General features: G+C 35.8%; 1 protein-coding gene across 3 annotated transcripts in view; it reads right to left on the bottom strand.

Moving 5' to 3' along the window:
• Positions 1-19,673, bottom strand: part of ATRNL1 (attractin like 1) — a 524,212-nt gene that overhangs the window by 383,480 nt on the left and 121,059 nt on the right. For all 3 annotated transcript variants that reach the window (XM_064464229.1, XM_064464230.1, XM_064464227.1), the window contains exons 16-19: positions 12,472-12,685; positions 10,601-10,789; positions 5,688-5,906; positions 949-1,086 (exon numbers count right to left, since the gene is read on the bottom strand). In XM_064464229.1, the coding sequence (XP_064320299.1) occupies positions 949-1,086; positions 5,688-5,906; positions 10,601-10,789; positions 12,472-12,685 (760 nt within the window). The remainder of the gene's footprint in view (positions 1-948; positions 1,087-5,687; positions 5,907-10,600; positions 10,790-12,471; positions 12,686-19,673) is intronic.

Raw genomic sequence — 19,673 nt, 5'->3', positions numbered from 1 at the left:
CATTCTCTCTTTCACTTCAGCAAGAATCCTCCAATGCAGCAATTACAAAACTAAACAGACTGAACAGGTATGGGTACCTTACAGTCCTCAGCGTACCAGACTTTTCTGTTTGATCTACACATGAATAAAACCTATTGGTCTGTTAAATGCATGTTTTCCACTAGCATCACATATTTAAGACTATGGGGGGATCTTATCAATACTTATAACTATCTGAAGGGCGGGTGTCAGGAGGATGAAACTGGACTCTCTTCAGTGGTGCCCAATGACAGGTCAAGGGGCCACGGGCACAAATTAGAATGCAGAAAGTTCCATCTAAACGTGAAGAAAAAAATCTTCCCTGTGCGGGTGCCAGAGCAGGGGCACAGGCTGCCCCGAGAGGCTGTGGGGTCCCTTCCCTGGAGACATTCACACCCCGCCTGGACGCGGTCCTGTGCCCCTGCTCTGGGGGTGCCTGCTCCAGCAGGGGTGGGATGGGGTGAGCTCCAGAGGTCCCTTCCAACCCCTGCCATGCTGTGATCCATACAAATCTGTACTATCAGACATTATGGTGGATACTGAAATTCATTTAGTAGCTTCTCACTGCTTTTAAGAGGATTGTTTAGATGGAGTGAAATTATGCCTTTCTGGAATATCAGGATTTAAGGTGTTGCTCCCAAAGGACAGTTTTATTCTCCTCCTTTCCCTAACTGGGAGAGCACCTTTATATAACCATCTTGTTATTAGAACTTCCAGGCTGAATGACAACTGCAAAGTGACGCTTCTGAATGCAACATTTCTCTTAAAAACACTAATCTGATTTTGAATCATTAACTCAGCTGATCAACTCATCTGTATTATCAAATAAACATTTAACCTTTAAAGAAAAGTTAATTCCACGTTACATTAAATTCATATTACATAAAGTGTCGGTTCCATTTTTTTCCCCCTCCCAGCAGAACGACTTACCTGTACACTGTCCTCCATTTGTGGGATCCCCATAATATCCCGGCATGCATGTTTCACACTGTTTTCCTGTTGTTAAGTTTTTACATTGATCACAGACATTACTGTTGATGCAGGTGCTGTGGCCATTACACTGGCAAGCTAGAATAAAACATTTAAAAAGCCGTTACCGAACTGCTCTCGGGAACAAAATCTTTCCTACGTGATTACAGAATTGCAGTAGAATGTAATTCTGAAAAGTTTAATCCTGACTAATGACCAGCACATATATTTGTACTTTGACACAGAACCTCTTAAAAATAGCATTGTGACAATACATGAATTCAGACAAAAGACCACAGAAGTTGACTATGTGGTGACATGCAAGTGTAAGGTGTGTGAAAAAGGGTGGGGTTTTTGCCAACGGGAATGACTGAAACCTGTCCTCACAGCTTTAAAATGCTGTCCAATCACTTAAGGAACCTGTCAAGAGGATGTAAGCCATCAAGACTAAATGAAAACCTCCACACATATGCACAATCTGCTGTGAACCCTTTGAGAGGCTACTGTAATGGAGAACACGAACAACTCGCACTCCAACTTACATGTACTGGCGAGAGAGAACTTACCAAAAAATTAACAAAAGATCATCTTATTTTTAACAGTTCTGATCCCCCCATTAGCTTTGGCACACTAACTGGTTTTAGGGACATCAGGACCACATCAAACACCTCCAGTCTCTCCTCACTACGGTTGACTTTGATGAAAGTGAAAAAAACTGGGCTCCTATTGCCAAAGTTTTTATGTCTGACCCTAAAGGCACAAAATTCCTTTCTGTCAGACAACAACACTACAAACCACTGGTTTTGTTCCACACCTCCTCTCCAGTGCTCCATGTTTTGGAGAAACTCAGAAAGTACTGATCACTATTGCAGCAAAATCACAACATGAATTCTGCCAGAATCACTGATCCAGCTGCCAGGACTCAGCGGAACGACCAAGAGGTTTTGAAGGATGACTTCTCTGTAGAGTGGGGCCTTGGAGCTCATTGTGCTCTGCAGATTAGCCATCTGTCAATTACAGCAGCTTGTCAAATGTCTAGACTACTTCAAACCTGTCGATGCCTTACTGGCGAATGGTAAGACTCAGCCGAGGACAGCTATCTCAGTAACATCATTCTGTTTAGTTTGGTTTTTCTTTTTTTTTTAATTTGGATTCTTAATCTAAGTGTCAGAGTGACTGGTGTCTTGGCTAGGGAAAAAAAAAAAAAAAAGAAAAACAAGATTCTCACCGCATGATTTAGAAGTTTTTAGAGCTGTTTCAGAATTCAGAAACTTTACAGTCATTGCCAGGCTTGGCTCATAAACCATTAAACCTCCCGAGGTTACAATCCCTTCCTTTTTCTGTAGCTGTGCCTACAGAATCTTGTAAACAAGTAACAAACATTTCTTACTACTAGACAAAAAGTTTCTACTATCTTGAGTAAATTTCCTTAGAAATTACAAGTTTTCTTCTTCCTAAGAATACTTGATTTTTAGACAACTTTGTGGTGTCTTCCTCCTGGCAGTTTGCCATTCTGCACTTTTGTTGCCTTTCTCAGAAAAAGCTATATGAAAAATACCATGAATTGCAGCTCCATTTTGAGTTTTGTTTGTACATCTTATGCAGTAAATGACTTAAAACAAATGTTAAGAAAAAAAAATGCAGCCCAATAAACCAAAAGTTAAAATGGATAGCGCATTAAATAGGTGTTCTATTAAAGTAAGATTGCCATATTAAGACTGTATCATAATGTACGGAAAATGCTTCTTTCTGATAATCTCTAGTAGGTCATTCATTTATAAATTTTCCATTCTTTCTAATGCTTAGGTTTGTATTTTTCAATTTTGTTGTAATTTAAAGGATAAAGGAAAGCAACCTTAATTTTCTTATTGTGAATTTTAGTTTGCTGCAAGTCATAATATTAACTGGTGATATATAATAGCTCTTAATTCTTACATTTTGTTAAAGTGAAGAAAATGGAGGAGATTTTAAATCAAATTTAAAAATATATATATACAATGAAGCCAATACAATCTACAAATGACATGGCATACCATTTAAAATAATAATATATTTTTGCTTATTTTCCTGAAAATATGTATCTCTCTGAGAAAAGAGAAAAGCCAGAAGTGCAAAATTCAACAGCTTTCTTTGATACAGATGAGTGCAATCAAACTGAAGACATCAGTATTAAAGAATTAAAAAATAAAATAATGAGGAGCTGTTACAATCATTTAAATATGAGTTGGGAATTAAATTTTTAAAAGACATTTTTTCCTTAAGTGATTTTAATGTACTTCACTGGCAGCAACAGAGTACTTTTCCTCACACATACAAATGTGATTTAGCTGAATCTTCAGTGGGGCTACCCTGGAGATAAGCAATTAATATGTCTAATTTGCTTTTGACCTCTGTGTTGAAATGGTTGGTGATGCTGACAAATGTTGATAATTACAGTTTTAAGAAACACTTAATAATAGGAAAAATATATAAATAGTGTGTCTGCATTGCAATCTGGGTTTAGTATAAAAACACTTCCACCACTTTTAAGCAAAACAGAATCAATTTACACCGCTTTTCAGAGGAGAATTTTAGGCTTTATAGCCAAGCTTGGGCTTGCGTCCTACCTAAACTGCTCTTCTCATGAGAGAAAATCCCAACACTACTTTTTCGGTTTTTTTCTTGATATATGGTATCTGCAACTTTATTTATAATAATAGTTCCATTAAAATACATATCTGATTAAAAAATATATATTCATATCAAAATGACCAGTAAACTTATCAACAACACAATTACCAGAGGGTCTATAAAGAGCATGGGTAGGAACTACAAAGAAATCTAAATGCATACATGAATGAATCTGAATGTTAGGCAACTGTTCATCAGTGTGGCAGAACAATCTTCAGAGTACATACTATAACCTGTTCATTTTTATTTTCATCCAAACAAACTGTTCAGTATGTTTATATACATTTAGTATCAATTCTATCTTATTTCAAGTACATCAAATGACTGTTATGCTAAGAATAACAACTGTGTTAGTAAAATCCCTTACAGATAATATTTTAAGACAATGAAAACAAAAGCTTAGGAACAAAACCTACAGGCTATAGCAATCAAAGTGAAATTTCACATGAATTGAAATTTTAGTTCTATGACTTCTGGAAGATTTGCCTCAAATTTATAAAACTAGTGGATTTTTAAATTAAAGTGGAACTTGTGAATTCTTGGTCAGAACATACACTGAATACAGAATTTTATTCATGAAGAATAAATATTAAACAAATAAGGTGATGAAATCTTATATCTCAAACATTGTAGACAGGCTCTATATGTATATATATCTCCATTACAGTTTCACCAGTGGATGATACTACGTATTGCAGTGAAAGTCTAACAATGTACTTACTATCAACATAGTCTGTATGTTAAAATACAGGTAAGTATTGACGTTTCCATAAAATGTAATGTCATTCTCTTGTTTCCAGAAATTTACTACGGGCTCCTTTGTTCAGGAAACAGTGTTAGACGGTTTGGAGCTTTTTGGTTCACTTGGTTTTTCATTTCACTTTGTTATTCTAAAACTTAAAAAGAAAAAATCTACTCTCTACTTATGTGTTTAAAAAAAGCTACCAAAATAAAATTTTCTTCAGAGAGTCTACTTACTAAATAATATAGTGATACACATGCTTACATTTAAATATATATAAACACACATATATATGCGCACACACACAGAATACGTTGATGAAAATAGTACCCAGGAGAGCAAAACAAAACATAGCTGCATGTACCCATAAAAGCTTTGATCCTAGAGAAGGTCCAGATTCCAAGTTTATCAGCAGTAGGTACATTTGCTGGAAAAATAACTTTAGCACAATTACAGCATTTATTAAAATAAAATAAAAAAAAAAAAGAGTTCTCACGCTTTTTTTTAAAATGTATTATTTATTGGAAATTTCCACTGGAGATCTGTCAAACTCCCCCATGTGCTTTTCATCTGCCTGCACTACTACGCTGCTGCAATGACGCTGCTTTCGGGATCTGAGTATTTCCATACAGGAGGCTGCACCAGCTCAGCTTCCTCTGTCTTAAAACACCCAATGCCTTGCTTACTTGCCCAATGAACTTAAAAATTAAAATACTATAATCATATTGGTATGGGTTAAATTTAGACATCTTTGAAACTACAAAAGCATACATTCTATTTATTTGAAATGTCTAAAAGTTAGACCAGAGGCACAGCTCAGGTGTTTGGCACCCCGCATTCTCCCAGCCAGCCGGACTTTTGTATGCAGAGTGTGGATGCAGGAATTCCCTGCTCCTGGCCATCAGCAGTTGCCTACAGGTAATTCCTCCCCAGCTGCTCTCTTCCTTGGTGAATACAGAAGTCAGAAGAAAGCAAAAGCTGAAGCAAATCCATACAGCTGGATTTGAAAAAGTAGACGGATAGGATGGGTGAAAACTTATTTATAAATAAATGGCTATTTTGGTTAACTATTTGCATTAAACTTCACACGTGAACCTGCATGACAGTTGGGCACATTCGCATTCAGTACACAGAGACTAACAAACCACATATTTAGGAGATATTGTAGAAAAACAAATCTCATGCAAACGTTATTTGTAAAACTCAAAATAATTATTTTAATTTGGTATGCTTAAACAGAGAAATACCTTGTATTGCGTATATGAGAAAGACTGTAAGCAAACCTTACCTGGACACTGGATGAAAGACCACTCGTAATTTTTCTCTTTGGGACAAAGACTAGCATCCAGCACCATTTCATGAGACTGCATGCCGACAGGCTTCATTGGGCCTCTTGATGATCCTTCCATGCATTGTCCTTTTCCAGTGTTACTGGGATCGTTACACCACCCACACCCGGGCTGTTCCAAACACTGTCCGCAGGTCCTCAGTCCAGAGCAGTTTTGAGCTTTATTGCACAGAATACAATATAAATGTAAGGATGGGTTTTGTTTTGCATTTTAGTTTGGGGTTTCAGTTGTTCTTTTGTTTGGGTTTTTTTGGGGGTGGGGGGTGGGGGTTTTTTGTTTGGTTGGTTGGGGTTTTTTTAAGATAAGATGTTAGGATTTTACAACGGTTGACGAAGAAACAATTTTGCATTTCTCTTTCCTTGTGCAAATTAAAACATTTCAGTAACATTAGCAAGAATATTTCCATTTTCTTTAAAAGTTGTACTTCTTCAGAGATCACAAAATACACAGCAGGTGTTTGTTACACCACAATGCAACAACAAAGATTTCAAATAAATATAGGTAATGAGGCAGAGCAATAACACTACACATCTTCAGTAAATCCTATGATAAAATATATATTCTGTGCTTATTATTAATATATATTATAGGATGTGTATATTATTAATTTTACTGATGTAAACAGTCCTTCCAACAAAAACTGTGATAAAAGTAATTAAAAAGCGGTAATAGTAATCCAAAACCTGTGAGAATTCAAATTCAAACAAAAATTTTATTTGGGTATGAAGTATCCCGGGATTGCACCTAAGTATTCATCTATAAACATGACTAGGCCTTCTTATATAGAACTTTTGTAACAAGCTAGCATATTGCACATCTTTCCAAAAAAGGATTCTTAAATTACCAGTCATAATTCAATCCCATTTAATTGAACTGTCTCTTAAGAATCTCATCTGTTAGAGTAAATCAGGTTTCATTTTTTAATTTGCATACTAAATATCAAAACTCCATCTAGTGCTTTTATACTCTTTAAATAAGTTGATTTCTCATAAAATATGAGGAAGACCATTTTTAAGAAATCTGTTTAGAACCAAATAAAACTCATATTCTGAAGTTACTGCCATGTCTTATTAATAACAAATTAACAGTTTCAGTTTAGTATCTTCAGGAAAACCATTAGAGATCACGAGTTTATCTGAGCTTTTTCTGTTACATCTTAATTTTTTTAAATGGATGCTGTAACACGGAATCAAATTCACATCAGAATCATTGGAACAGGGATCACTATGGGTCCCTGTCTTTTCTCACTTTAACTTTGTAGACATTTTATAAAACGACTTTAAAAACATACATAAACTTCAGGAAGATCCTGCCAGGAAGCCAGAAATAGTCTACATTTCTTTTTAAAACAACAGTATTTTAAAGCTTGCGGGGGTGGGTTTTGGAGGACACTCAAATGGCTTCTCCATGAGTGCAACCTCTCAATTTGGCTCAGCTGCAGCCAGGACATTATATCCAACTAATGGTCGCAGCTACCTGGACCACTCTACTCCATAAAGACAATACTTGAATCCATGCTATAAAAGCCATACTAAACAGAACAATTTCATTTCTAATTAAATAAACTGACATCAGAATAAAGCTAGATACTCTGACCTCAGCAACTATTACTATTGTTTAAAAGTAATGAAAGTTGTCAGAGACAAAATGCTTCAGTAGTCTAAAGATACATGCAGATACCAAGAAAACAGGCAGTTTTAAACCTCAAAACGACTTTTATAGTGCAGAAAGCTGGAGCATGAGCTCTTGTATCATTAGACTTGGAAGAATCCAAATTGGAGGAAATGTTTTAAGTTTCCCAAATATGGAAAAAGCGGGGGGGGGGGGGAGGGAGGAGGAGGAGGAAAGGAGCTCAACTGTTCTTGGAAATCCACGTCAGTTATGAGACAAATCAATTTTAAATCAAACATCATCAGATCTGAAGCTAAATGATACAAAGTTTGTTTTCTGAATACATTAGAAGATCAACAGAAACTAAAGACCACCATTCTATACTGGCTGGCTTGCCCTTTCAGAGATGCACTGTAAATGATCTGAACAATTCTCATGCTGCTATTTATAAAGCTAGGAGAAAACAGCCCTGAAGCGTCAGCTGCACTATCTTCATGGAAGATAAAACAGAACCAAAAATGAAAATCCTCAGATATTCTCTGTAGTGGCATTCAGCTGAAAAACTGAAGAGACCTAACTGAGAAGTTATTTTTTATGGAAGAAGGAGATATTCACGCAGAATTTTTTTTTTTCTTTGAAATTCTAGAGTTGGTCCAAGATTGTTCAACTGTCAGCTATTCAATCAAAAGTCATAATGGATGGAAGATGTAAGGAAGAGTAGAATATAATGATTTCACAAGCAGGTATTAAAATGACAAAATGTCACCAATAAAACAGTGTTCTTCATTTTAATTCCAAGTTGTGAAAATAAATGTGAAGGTCTCAGTTGTTTTATTTTCCTTACAAATCACACATGCTTGTGTGAAGTTGGGTTTCTTCCATTCAGAAAAAAAACATCCAAAAACTCAAAAATCAATCATTCAAAATAAAAATCATTTTTTAAAAAAAGGTATAGTTAAGGTATAGTTACATTCAATTATTCAAGTAAGCAGAAACACTACCCACCCCTTGAAATAACTTAATACTTCATTACCTCACAGCAATAAGAATATATCTACCTAATAAAATTTTCAAGTCATCCAGACTGAAACAATATCTGAACTATGTTTCATTTGGACATTCATTTTCTTGTTTAAATGTGAAATATCTAATGCGTTAAACTAAAAAAAAAAATAAATGCTTACGGACAAAGAATCTTGGTTTTCTTTAATTTGTTGAATAGAAAATACATTTTCATACACAACTGCCTTTACATGGTGATGAACTGGTATACAGCAAATCCCATTTGCCTTATTGAATATAAATTTGTACAGATCTGACAAAAATTTCAATTAAATTAAAAACAATTTTTTGTGTTCCCCAAACAAATTGAATCTGTATGATGTGCAAATACTACACAAACACAAAAACAGAATTAAAAGTTCAGACTGAAATAACATATGCTATTTTAAAAAACTAAGCATCATTCATGTGCCATTCTGTCTATATTATCTCCAAACTTTCAATCTATTTATCTTCTGCGACAACTCACTATCAATATTTTATAAGTTGCAAAATTGATTCCTTAAAGGAGTGAAAAAAAGTTTAGTGAACTGTTACAAGAGAGAAGCCTTTACATAATTACAGTATTATTATTCCAAATATATGGGACAAGGGATTAAGTGTTCCTATTAGTTCGTTGTTCTTAGACCAAACGTGGGCTGATGGCTGAGTTCAGAGGACATGGGGTACCAGAACCTGGGTTAATATCCAAAATTTACTAAGCATAAAAATTTACCAGAACAGGTCAAAGTTGTACTGATTCATTACATTTTGTGATTACTAAGTATGAAGAAGGAATCTCTACTAAGGTAGGAATACAGGCTCTGCAGGTTCCAGTATCCTTGGCAAATTTTACCCAAAAGAAAAATTTTCCTATGTCTTATTTTCCTTTAACCCAGATATATATAGTGGCCTGGTACATATAGCCATTCTTTTCTTCTAAAATTGTAATATATTAATGGTTCCTATTACAGATATGGCAGGACCTTATCTTACTTAATATTTTCCCAAGGCTTAGGTGAAAGCAACTAACCACCTTTTGTATTTGCATCCATAATCTATTAAATAGAGTCAAGATCCTAAAGCAATTATGACCCTAAAGCAAGCTCCTTCTTGTTGGACATCAACCACCCTGCCACAACATATCCATAAATAAAATGTTTCAGAGCTGCTAATATCAAAAGACCCTTATGGAGAAGGAAAGGAAGTTGCAAGTAGCTAGAAAAACAATTTCACAGAGAAGAGCAATAGTGAGAGTTCAACATACACTTGAGAAGTCCCCTGCATTAAGTTTGGATTAGTGTCTTTTACAGGTAGGAACTATTTTATTCAAATCTTGAAGGGCAGTAAAAATACTAAGAACCAGTCTTCTGTAAGATGGTGACTGAGGAATTTTTCTAAAGAAAGAGACCAAGACAAGAATCTAAGGCACTAAGCAGCTTGTTCCAGCAGCTCCATGAATTATGACACCGATATACGCTGGAACTGCATGTTGCTGAACTTAACATGTTCCAGTCACTACTGACTTGGGAACAAGTAGCTTTAGCTGAATGGTATACTGAAAGGTACGCTGAGTAGGTTTCTTATTCTCCTAGAGAGGCATTGTATCAATTCCTCATGAAATGTGCTTCCAGAGGGAACGTCTGGGGAACATCTTCACTGCTTGACACAGAACTCACTTGCCTTGTTTTTAACTTTGCATAGCAAGAAAATGTACTTTGAATCTACTGGCAAAATAAATCAGAATCTTTAAAACTCATCTTATCTCCTTTTTTAATAACTAGATGTGGTATAAGTCTACAGTCTGCATATTGTTTCTCTAATTTCAACAGTATTTTGTTCCAACTCACGGCCGTTACTTGACACACTAAAGCTGGTCACACAAATAACCATGGTATTTTTTTCTTTGTCTGAAAATAATACACCCTTTTTACTCTCTGGTTTAACAGACTAAATATGTTTCATCACAAAAGAATTACCAATATTTTATCTGTATCTAGAAAATACATACACAAACACATACACAGACATACACATACACAAAATACATACACATTAGTAGCTATATAAGATGATTAACCTGAAATTATTTTTATCTTTAGTGAATGTGCTAAATCCTATTCATATGGATGCTCTTTTGAGTAGAAAAAAAAAATACAACAGTGTATTTAATAGGTTGAACATTCATTAAGATACTCACGGGAGCATGTGGCAGTTTGCCATTCTAGACACTGTCCGTACGGGAAGGAGATTATATAGGCGTTTGAGTCAACACATCGTTTGGTACTGCTACACCACATACATTCCATACCATTACTCGTGCAGTTAGAACACGTTGTTCGCAAGGAGCACGGCTTTTTGCAGGGTCTGGCATTCTGGTTGGGACTAACTGGAAAAGAACCATGAACATTTATTATTTTTAACACAACTGCAATCTCCTTTTTCTTTAATCATATGTTCCATTAGAAAAATCCTTGTTAAAGTGAAAGTGGTCGCTTCCTTAATTAGCTATTAATAATTTAGTCCAAATTTAGAGTGCAATATACAAACGTAATATTTCATAAAAATTAAGTAATACTCAGCATGAGTCATACTAGAGCTCTAAAAGAGCCCATTTAAAAAATTTCACAGCAATTTTATCTATATACTAAAATAGTAAATTTAATATTCATTGCCTGCTGATGTCAGCTTAGTTACTTGCACGTACATGACAAAATAAGCCTCAAGCTTCTATAGCAAGTACAGTAGAGTTCTGGTCTATTGTTCTCATTAGTTTAACAGTATATGAGCAACAAATAATCTCCTTATGATTTATCCCTAAAAGTTTGGGTGGGTTTTTTGTTGTTGTTGGGTGGTTGGTGTTTTTTTTTTTTTTGTTGGTTGGTTTTTATTTGTTTTTCTCTACTAGAGACCACATTTTGACTGGGTTAGTGGTGTATGCCATCTCAAAAAGTTCTAACACACAAAAAGAACTTGTATACCCTAACTCCCACCTTTTTTGCTTTGCTTTCAAATAAATCTGTAAAGTGTACAAGAGCAAGAGTATAATAATTCTCAGGTAGGAACACAAAATTGTAGATAGCACCATATTCTCCACACAGAAGTACCTTGTGAAACATCGGGATTAAGCTCTCCTACGCATTGCCACGTTTTTGTATGTTATTGACTCACATTCAATACAGCCAAGTTCTCAAGCCATTATTCACCTGCTAATACAGTCTGCCAAATCACTTAACCAAGGCTGTTCCTGGATTTGACCTACTATGTACGTATTCAAGCTGTGGTTTGCAATTAATAAAAATCACAAAGAAAGAACTAACAAAAATCAGCTGAGCTATCAAAATGTTCTTATAATGCTTAAGTACTTCGACTTCTACAGCCTTTGAAGTACCTCAAGATAAAAAAAAAAAGAAAACACTAAAATTAATAACTGACAATTTCACAGCAAAACCATTAGACCGATAGGCCGTGTTCCCAACACACCAACAATGCAGCTGTTTTCCGATTTTGCACAGACAATGGACAAAACTGAAGGGGAAATTTAAAGAACATCATGTGTTCAATCTCACAGCTATGAAGAGAAATATAGGACAACCAGAGCATGAAAATGCTAATTTTAACTGTCAGGTCACTATTTGCCACAGTAATCTTTACACACAAACAAACCTAAAATATAGAAACAAGAATTTTGGTTTTGTCAGTCTTTTAGACCATTAAAATGCTCACTGATGTTCAGCGAGCTTCAGAAAGAAAACATCAGCCGTGCTGAATATCTTCATTGACACTTTCATGCTACAATCACTGTTGTAACTGACTACTACTGATTTAAAGGCAACTTCTAAGACTTCTGGTGTAATACAAACTAAGCCATGTAAACTAATTCACAAATAAATACTTGCTGCTTTAGCAATATTGTTTGTTTTCTAGATTAAAGCTCCCTGTTTTTCTAAAAAGTACATTTTTAAAAATTATTTAACCCAAATTGTCCCAAAATCCCTCTTAGCCAAATGAAAACCCAGACAGCTTGCTAATCATGACACTAACAGTAACTGAGTATAAAAGATTGCTTACCGACAGGTTTTTCACACACAAGACCATCTGCCATTGCAGTGCATGGATTCGCTTTCAGACCTGCCACCTCTGCTCTTTCTAGATATGCACAGAAGCCAGAGTCATTTGGCTCTCCAGGAAGCCACTGCAGAGTTGTATTTGTAAAAGGAGACATGTCATCCCATCCCCAGTAGGAGATGTTGATCTTGCGTAAACCTACCCAAGGTGAAATTTTCTATGAATCAGAATGAAACAAATGTGAGATAATTAGTTAAAATGTTGGTTGGTTTGGTGGTTTTGTTTCTCTCTTTTTTTTTTTTTTTTTTTTTTTTTTTGCTTAAAACATTTCAAAGAATAGCTCAGCAGAAACAACTTCACATTTTGAGAGAATTCACTGTGTTCTTTTCTCCTTCATAATATCAGTCATTGTCCATGGAGTTTTTATCTTAATGGTTCTACCTCGCTGAACCCTCCACCAAAAGAAAAACCAAAAAAATCCTCCCACTATACGCTTCTGTTCTACTAAAAATCTGTGTTTGTTCTGTTCAAAGTCAGTTCTGATTACTGTTATTTGATACAGAGTCAGAAACCAGGCCAAATGGTCATAAGGTTTGTTTTTTTCCCAGTGGCTACTCTACTGATTACTAATTGCTAGGCCAATATAGATAATAAAAGGAACATAAGTTAACAGCAATTCATAGAAATCAAAGTTCAGGGGAAAAACAGGATAAATATTCCATCCTCTAAAACTTGTAATGCTGGTACTGATCAACATCGTTAAGCCATTCAGAGACAGGTGAAAGTGGTACATCCACAATTCCAATGCCATTAAATACACATTGAATACATTTATATTATTGATTTATAAAGTATAAAAAACCCCTGGGCTAAAAACATAAAAAGCATTAATTCTTAAAAAATATTCATGAAGTATCAGTAAAATTACATCACACACATTCTACTCATTTTTATCATGTTGTCTTTATACAATTACCAAGAGAAAATGCAGATTTTGAGGAATAAAGGCCTTTGCCTGTTCCAGAATAAATCTACATACATTCTTGCTTCCATCACTGTAAAAATCTCAAGATACCAAAACCCAAACAGATTTCCTCATGTAATCTCTGTGCAGGCAGTTTTCACTAATCCAGGTTTAAGCATAAGGAGTAGAGACATAGAGACTACTGCTGTGACAGGTGAATACCAGAGGGCCGAACACCACAGCTATCTGCACCAGGCAAAGGACAAGATGATGTCAGCTCCTAAGGAGAGATGTTGATCTGATTGTGAATTAGGATCTCAACTGATTTAATTTACAAGTCAAGATACGTAAGACTAATATACTCAAAGGGAACCTGCCATGGTTCACGATCTATGTGGTATTTCATAAATGAACCAGGAGTCACTACCATCACCTCTCAGAGAGATCCTTCATCTTTGACCTCGCATCTTTCTTTGGTCACTCTTGTGTAATCCACAGCTGAAAAAAGTCTTTCAGAGCTCTTAAATCTACACCTGATCAGAGCATTCCTTTTTTTCCCCACCTCATGAGATCAAACAGAAATATGAAGGATTATTATTATTAATAAGCTGACCTCCCTAAATGTACTCCCTATGCTCTCCTCTTCCTCTGTCCTATCAGTTGGGAGCATGATTAAACAAAACATTATATTAAACAAAAATTGCTACAGCAACTAACAGACAGATGTAAGAATAGACTTAAATCAGAAAGCAACTACAAATTCTGCCATTCCATAAGCAGTGATGCACTCTGGGAGAGTCTTGAACAGCAACAGGAACATCCAACAAAAATGCTACTGCCCACTCTTGCATCTTATTTCTGTATTTACTTCATAACTTCATTGTGACCTCAGGTGACCAACTTTCCAGGTGTCTGTGAGAGCTCCCATGTTCTGGATACTAGAAAGAACACGATGCAAGCAGTAAAAGTATAACTTGGCATCTGGAAAGTGGTAGATAATATATCTGTTGTCTTATTTGATGTTTAGATGCCTAGATTGCTGTATATGTCTATGCTCCACATGCATCAGAAAACCTTAGATATTTATGCATGTCTCTAGACATCTTTCTGTAGAATGCTAAGCATGCACACCAGGCGCATACGAAAATGTCAGGGGCTTAGGCAGGATAAATTGCTGACGAACACAGACCTAAAACAACCCTAAATGCACACTTTGGGGCTGAGGAATTCTAGCCAAAAGAATGTTCAACATATTACTGACTGTTTCGATTGCAGTGCCAAATAATTTGGCTTCAGCATCAGTATATAGAAAACAGAGATCCTGTTCCAGCTATGGTGAAAAGCATGTCAGGCCAATAACGAAAACTGACAGTGCAGCAGTGACATTTGGAGACAAGTTCTTATGTTTGAGCAGGAGAATGTCTCAGAACCCCTTTAATGATGCCGAAGTCCCAGGGAGGATCACGAAAGCCAGAGCAGCCTTAGGAGATAAAAGCAGCACCCCTGAAATGAAAGACTTCCAGCAAAAGCAAGACATATCATAGTCATCATCATTCTTAATAGCTGTAATACCTGGACAACTTACAGTCATCATGTCGGATATCTCAAATTCCATATGTACCATCTCTGGCTCTTTGCTCGTGTAACACATCAGAATACAGACCTGAACGCTGATTAGCATGCTATCAAATACACACCATCAAAGCGACTGCCTTGCAGGCTCACTTATGCTGCTGTGGGCATGTTGTTAGGATGCCAGAAACAGATTATCCAAAACATTTTTTTTAATGTCTGATTAAAATATGGTAAATAGCTAAGAAGTAGGCCACCAAAATGCTCCAAGGACATGCTTAAAGCACATATTCCATTATGTAGCATTAATTCCATGACGTGGTGGACTACAGCTGAAGACTGCTGGCAATAGCAGAGACTGCGTATTGATATCACCAAAGCTTATCAGCAAAAATGAGTGCTGCTGCACTGCATGAAAGCCAACAGGGAAAAACAAACAGTAAATAGAGAATATAGGAAGTTCCATTTGTGGCACCTGCAGCCACCAGTGTGCTGTGACTATCAAATCAATTTCTTCACAAAAAAAGCATAAATCTAGTCCTTATCTCTCAAAATGATGAAAGGTTCAGTCATAATAGCTGGGAGTCTCAAAGTACTTGAAGCAACTGAGGGACTTCAAAGGTGCTGAAGAAGAATGCCAATCCAGTTTCTTCTTCAGGCTTAAAAAATGAGAGTTAAACACCCTTCACTTGAACTCTATGGTTGTTTCATTTAATGCAAAATGAATGTAGGAAACTGATTCCTTTGCTTCAAGTATCTTGCCAAAGATGCTTCTGAAGAGGACCAGACAGGAAGGAAACTAGACTGCCTGTTCTCTGTACCCAGAACTCACTGATGTAAGATTCTAGTTTCCAGGCCTCTTGAAATATGTTATCAAACCAGGTGCGTGAAAAATACAGTACAAATCAACTCTTCTCTTAAGAAAAATACTTTCTGACATGAAATCAGCCCCAAATATGTCTAAAGTTTTCTTCTCAAGAATACCAGCTTCTTTATTGGAAGGTCAGACAATCTTTGCTCAACATATAAGTGGGAAGAAAGTTAATCCTTAGAGAGTTCTGAAGACTTGTTCTTTCCTCCTCAAGGCCTTGATGAATGTATATTTTCAAGATGCCCAAATCCCACAACATAGGAACCATCCTATCCTCACTATATTTGGCACTTAGTAAGTTGTTCAGATTCAGAGTTGAAGAGGAACCTGCAAGTCATTCAGAATCAGTTCCTTTCTATTTGAGGAAGGAGGAAAAGCTCCAACACACATGTGGATGAGTACACATGTGAACACATACACATGCAAGAACTTCTCAGTAAACAATGCCATGAACTAGTTCAGCAAATCATTCTTACTCAAGACACCTTTGTCTCACCACACCAGGGCTGTCCTGCTGCTTAGCTTCCTACTAGGGAGCCAGACAACAGGTGAGTGAAAAGGTACTGAAACTTTTTCTAAGTGATTGACTGTGCCTATCTCAGTTTTTCAAGCTGACTATTATAGTATCTTATGCATGTCACAATTTTCATGGATGATTTAAAGTAGTCCACACTTGCTGGAATAGCCAGTCCACTGGGACAGAAGTGAATGGGAACTCCGAAAGCATGTAGCTCCTACCGTTACTAGAATTTTCCTTTAATGCCGAATGCATGATCACGGTGTGTTGCACTGGTAGGAGGCAAAAAGGCCATCTGAAGACCTTTGCTGCCTGAGCTCAGCAGGACCCATTCCAGCTCTTGCCTTCTAGCAGAATCTGATTTCATCGAGGCTGGTATCTTTTGCTAAAGACCTTATCAGAGCTACCTCCTCCTTCACTGCTCTGAAATAGAAAAGGAAGTGTTTGCTGTCTCTAGAGAAGTTGTAAGAATTCCTTAATGCAAAGTATGCTTTGCAATGCTCTAGCTTTCAAGAAAAGAATGGACAACCTAGACCAGCTTGGGACTACATCTACCTCAGCTCACTCAGAAGCTAAACAAATGGTACCAATCTCTTTTACAGCTGCTAGAACCGAGAAACTTGGTAAAAATTCTGGTCGTTCTGCCCTCCCATCTCTTGATTAACAAAACACTAGCAGATAAGCAGCATGGACGTAGACATTGCTATTCATAAGGATTTCAGTCTCACAGAGCAGTAGCATAAAAGGGATGTCCCTTCAGATGTTACGTGCACATATGCACAAACAAACAAAGACGGAGCAGTGAATTTTCAGTGATAGACTACACACAAAAGGCCATGAGGAAAATGTATTACTCATGTTCTATTAATATTCAGCTCTACTGCTCTTTCATGAATATGAAACAATAAGACAGACAATATCTCCTACGTCTTTGCTGACGTTATAAAAATCTAAAATTATATCAGTTGAAATTATTTTCTAGCTAGTAGAAGTTAATTGTCATGTTTGTTTTAATAAAGCATCTTTTTTAATCAAGCAAAAGAAAATATCTTAACAGTTGGGAAAATGTAATAATTAAAATAACAGCACTTCATATATTTAGACATTAACTATCAAAATACTTCTTTATTTGATGTCTTCATTTTCCTAACACTTGAGTCTTATTACTTGCTACTACTGTTATTAAGTAATGGAAACGCTTCTGTTTTGCATAGGCACGAGACTAACCATTTGCTTTGAATCATAATCTTCACTTTGAATCTCTTTACCAAGATTCTCACCTGTATCTAGGTAATGGTCTCTTCCGTTTACGCCTCTACCTTTTAAAGACCATTATCTTTTTAACTAATAATTTATTATTACTTTGGACATCAGTGTTGAACACTTTTGTTCCAATTTAAAATCATTAAGAGCTAAAAGCTGCAATCCATCTACCTCATGATAGATCCACAAAAAGTCACCAAAACAAATGATAGCTTTTTGACTAAATAATACAGACAGTTATTCTTTATAGGATTTAAGAATTATTTCAATTATAGATTTTTATATGAAATGGCAAAGTTCATAAATCTTTGCCTTAATTTTCCTTCACATGGGAAGAGGAAAGGATAGGGAGGAGACAGTGGCTTATAGGGGCAAATACTAAATAAATCTACTATTTTTCTATTTTTATTCAACATGTATAGGTCAGAATTTGTTTCATAGAATCATAGAATATCCTGGGTTGGAAGGGGCTGCAAGAATCATTTAGTCCAACTCCTGTCTCTGCATAGGACAACCCTGAAATTCACACAATGTGTCTGAGGGAGTTGTCCAAATGCTCCTTGAATATTGTCTTGAATTTAAACAAGATTATAGAATACCAATGCTCATATTCTGGCTTCTCAAACTGAGACTTTTTTTTCCTGGAATATTGTCACTCACCCTATTCTGAAAAATACTTTCAAATGTTTCAGTTGAGAATTTTTTTAAAAATCAGGTTCAAAGGTATATCTAGGAAAATTCCCATTATACATTATATACAATTCATTTTAAAACAACATCGACAACAACCAAGCTTACCCAAGGTAAGTTATCAGTTTAAAAAAAAAAAAAAAAAGAAAAAAGGAAAAAGGAGAGGAAAATACCCAGAAATTATCAAAGTAAAATTTTACAGTGAAACAAAACAATGCAATGCACAGCAGGTGGCCAAATCCATCTTGGGAAAGCCTGTAATGGGCCTTACTAACATTGCACTAGAGAATGCAATCAAACATATCTTGAGAACTATTCCATAGCTTTATCCCAGTTCATGATTTAAAATTTAAAACCCTGCTCTCGAATGTGTTTCTCTTCTCATCTACTTCTTTCTCGGCCAGTTTCGAGAACACACAGCCCATCTTAGAAGCCATAAACTTATGCTTGAAATGCAGCTAGTCACGGTTTATCTGGTTTTATAGAACATTCTTTTATAAAACTGACAACAAGTTGCCAAAAACCCTTTTAAATGAGAAATCAACCTTTATGTTAAGTTAGAAAATATTTAGCAATTATTAAATTCTGAGACTAATAGCTGGACAGAGTTTTATTTTCATCTGACAGACAGCAAAAATGCAATCGTATGAGGCATACCAATAGAACATCATTCTGTACTCACATCCACAGTCCTGTTTAATTGAACATAAGTTAAGCTTTTACTATTACAGGAATTTGTTAAACACTGATAAAGTGTGCTCTTCTCTTATTCTAAACCACCCAATTTTAATTTTCTTTTAAGTAGTAATTATGGAACTATGTTAGAAAGGACAATTGTGTATCCTCAACTAGCAAGCTGGTACTTCATATTAAAGCCACTGTTTACTCAGAAAATTTAAGTCAGACTAAGTTGCTTTGATACCTATAGTGAATGTAATAATTTGTAGTCATGACACATTTTTCAGGCCCTACTGCTGCCTCAGCACTATTTTAATAAGGGCTGAATAATTTGCAGATGAGTGAAGTGAGCAAGTCTATTGAATAGCCAATGACTACTGAGGCCCAAAGTTCTCCTCTGTTTCTTAATGACGCAAATTGCTAAGGAATTATATATTTCTTTCAGAAATCCATCCCCAGCTTTACTAAAATTCCTTTCATTTTGGATCTTAAATTGCCCCGGAAGTGTATGATACAATTCTGGCTAATCTTCTAATGTGCACATCACAATATGTTATTACCAAACTTCAAGTAACTTTTGAAGAATCATTTGAACTCCTTGATTTCTAGGAAAATAGTTGCCCTAGGAAGAAATATACAATTAAACTTTG

This window comes from Phalacrocorax carbo, chromosome 12 (genome assembly GCF_963921805.1).
Source record: "Phalacrocorax carbo chromosome 12, bPhaCar2.1, whole genome shotgun sequence".
Classification (NCBI taxonomy): domain Eukaryota; kingdom Metazoa; phylum Chordata; class Aves; order Suliformes; family Phalacrocoracidae; genus Phalacrocorax; species Phalacrocorax carbo.
This window is presented reverse-complemented; position numbering and strand designations above follow the sequence as displayed.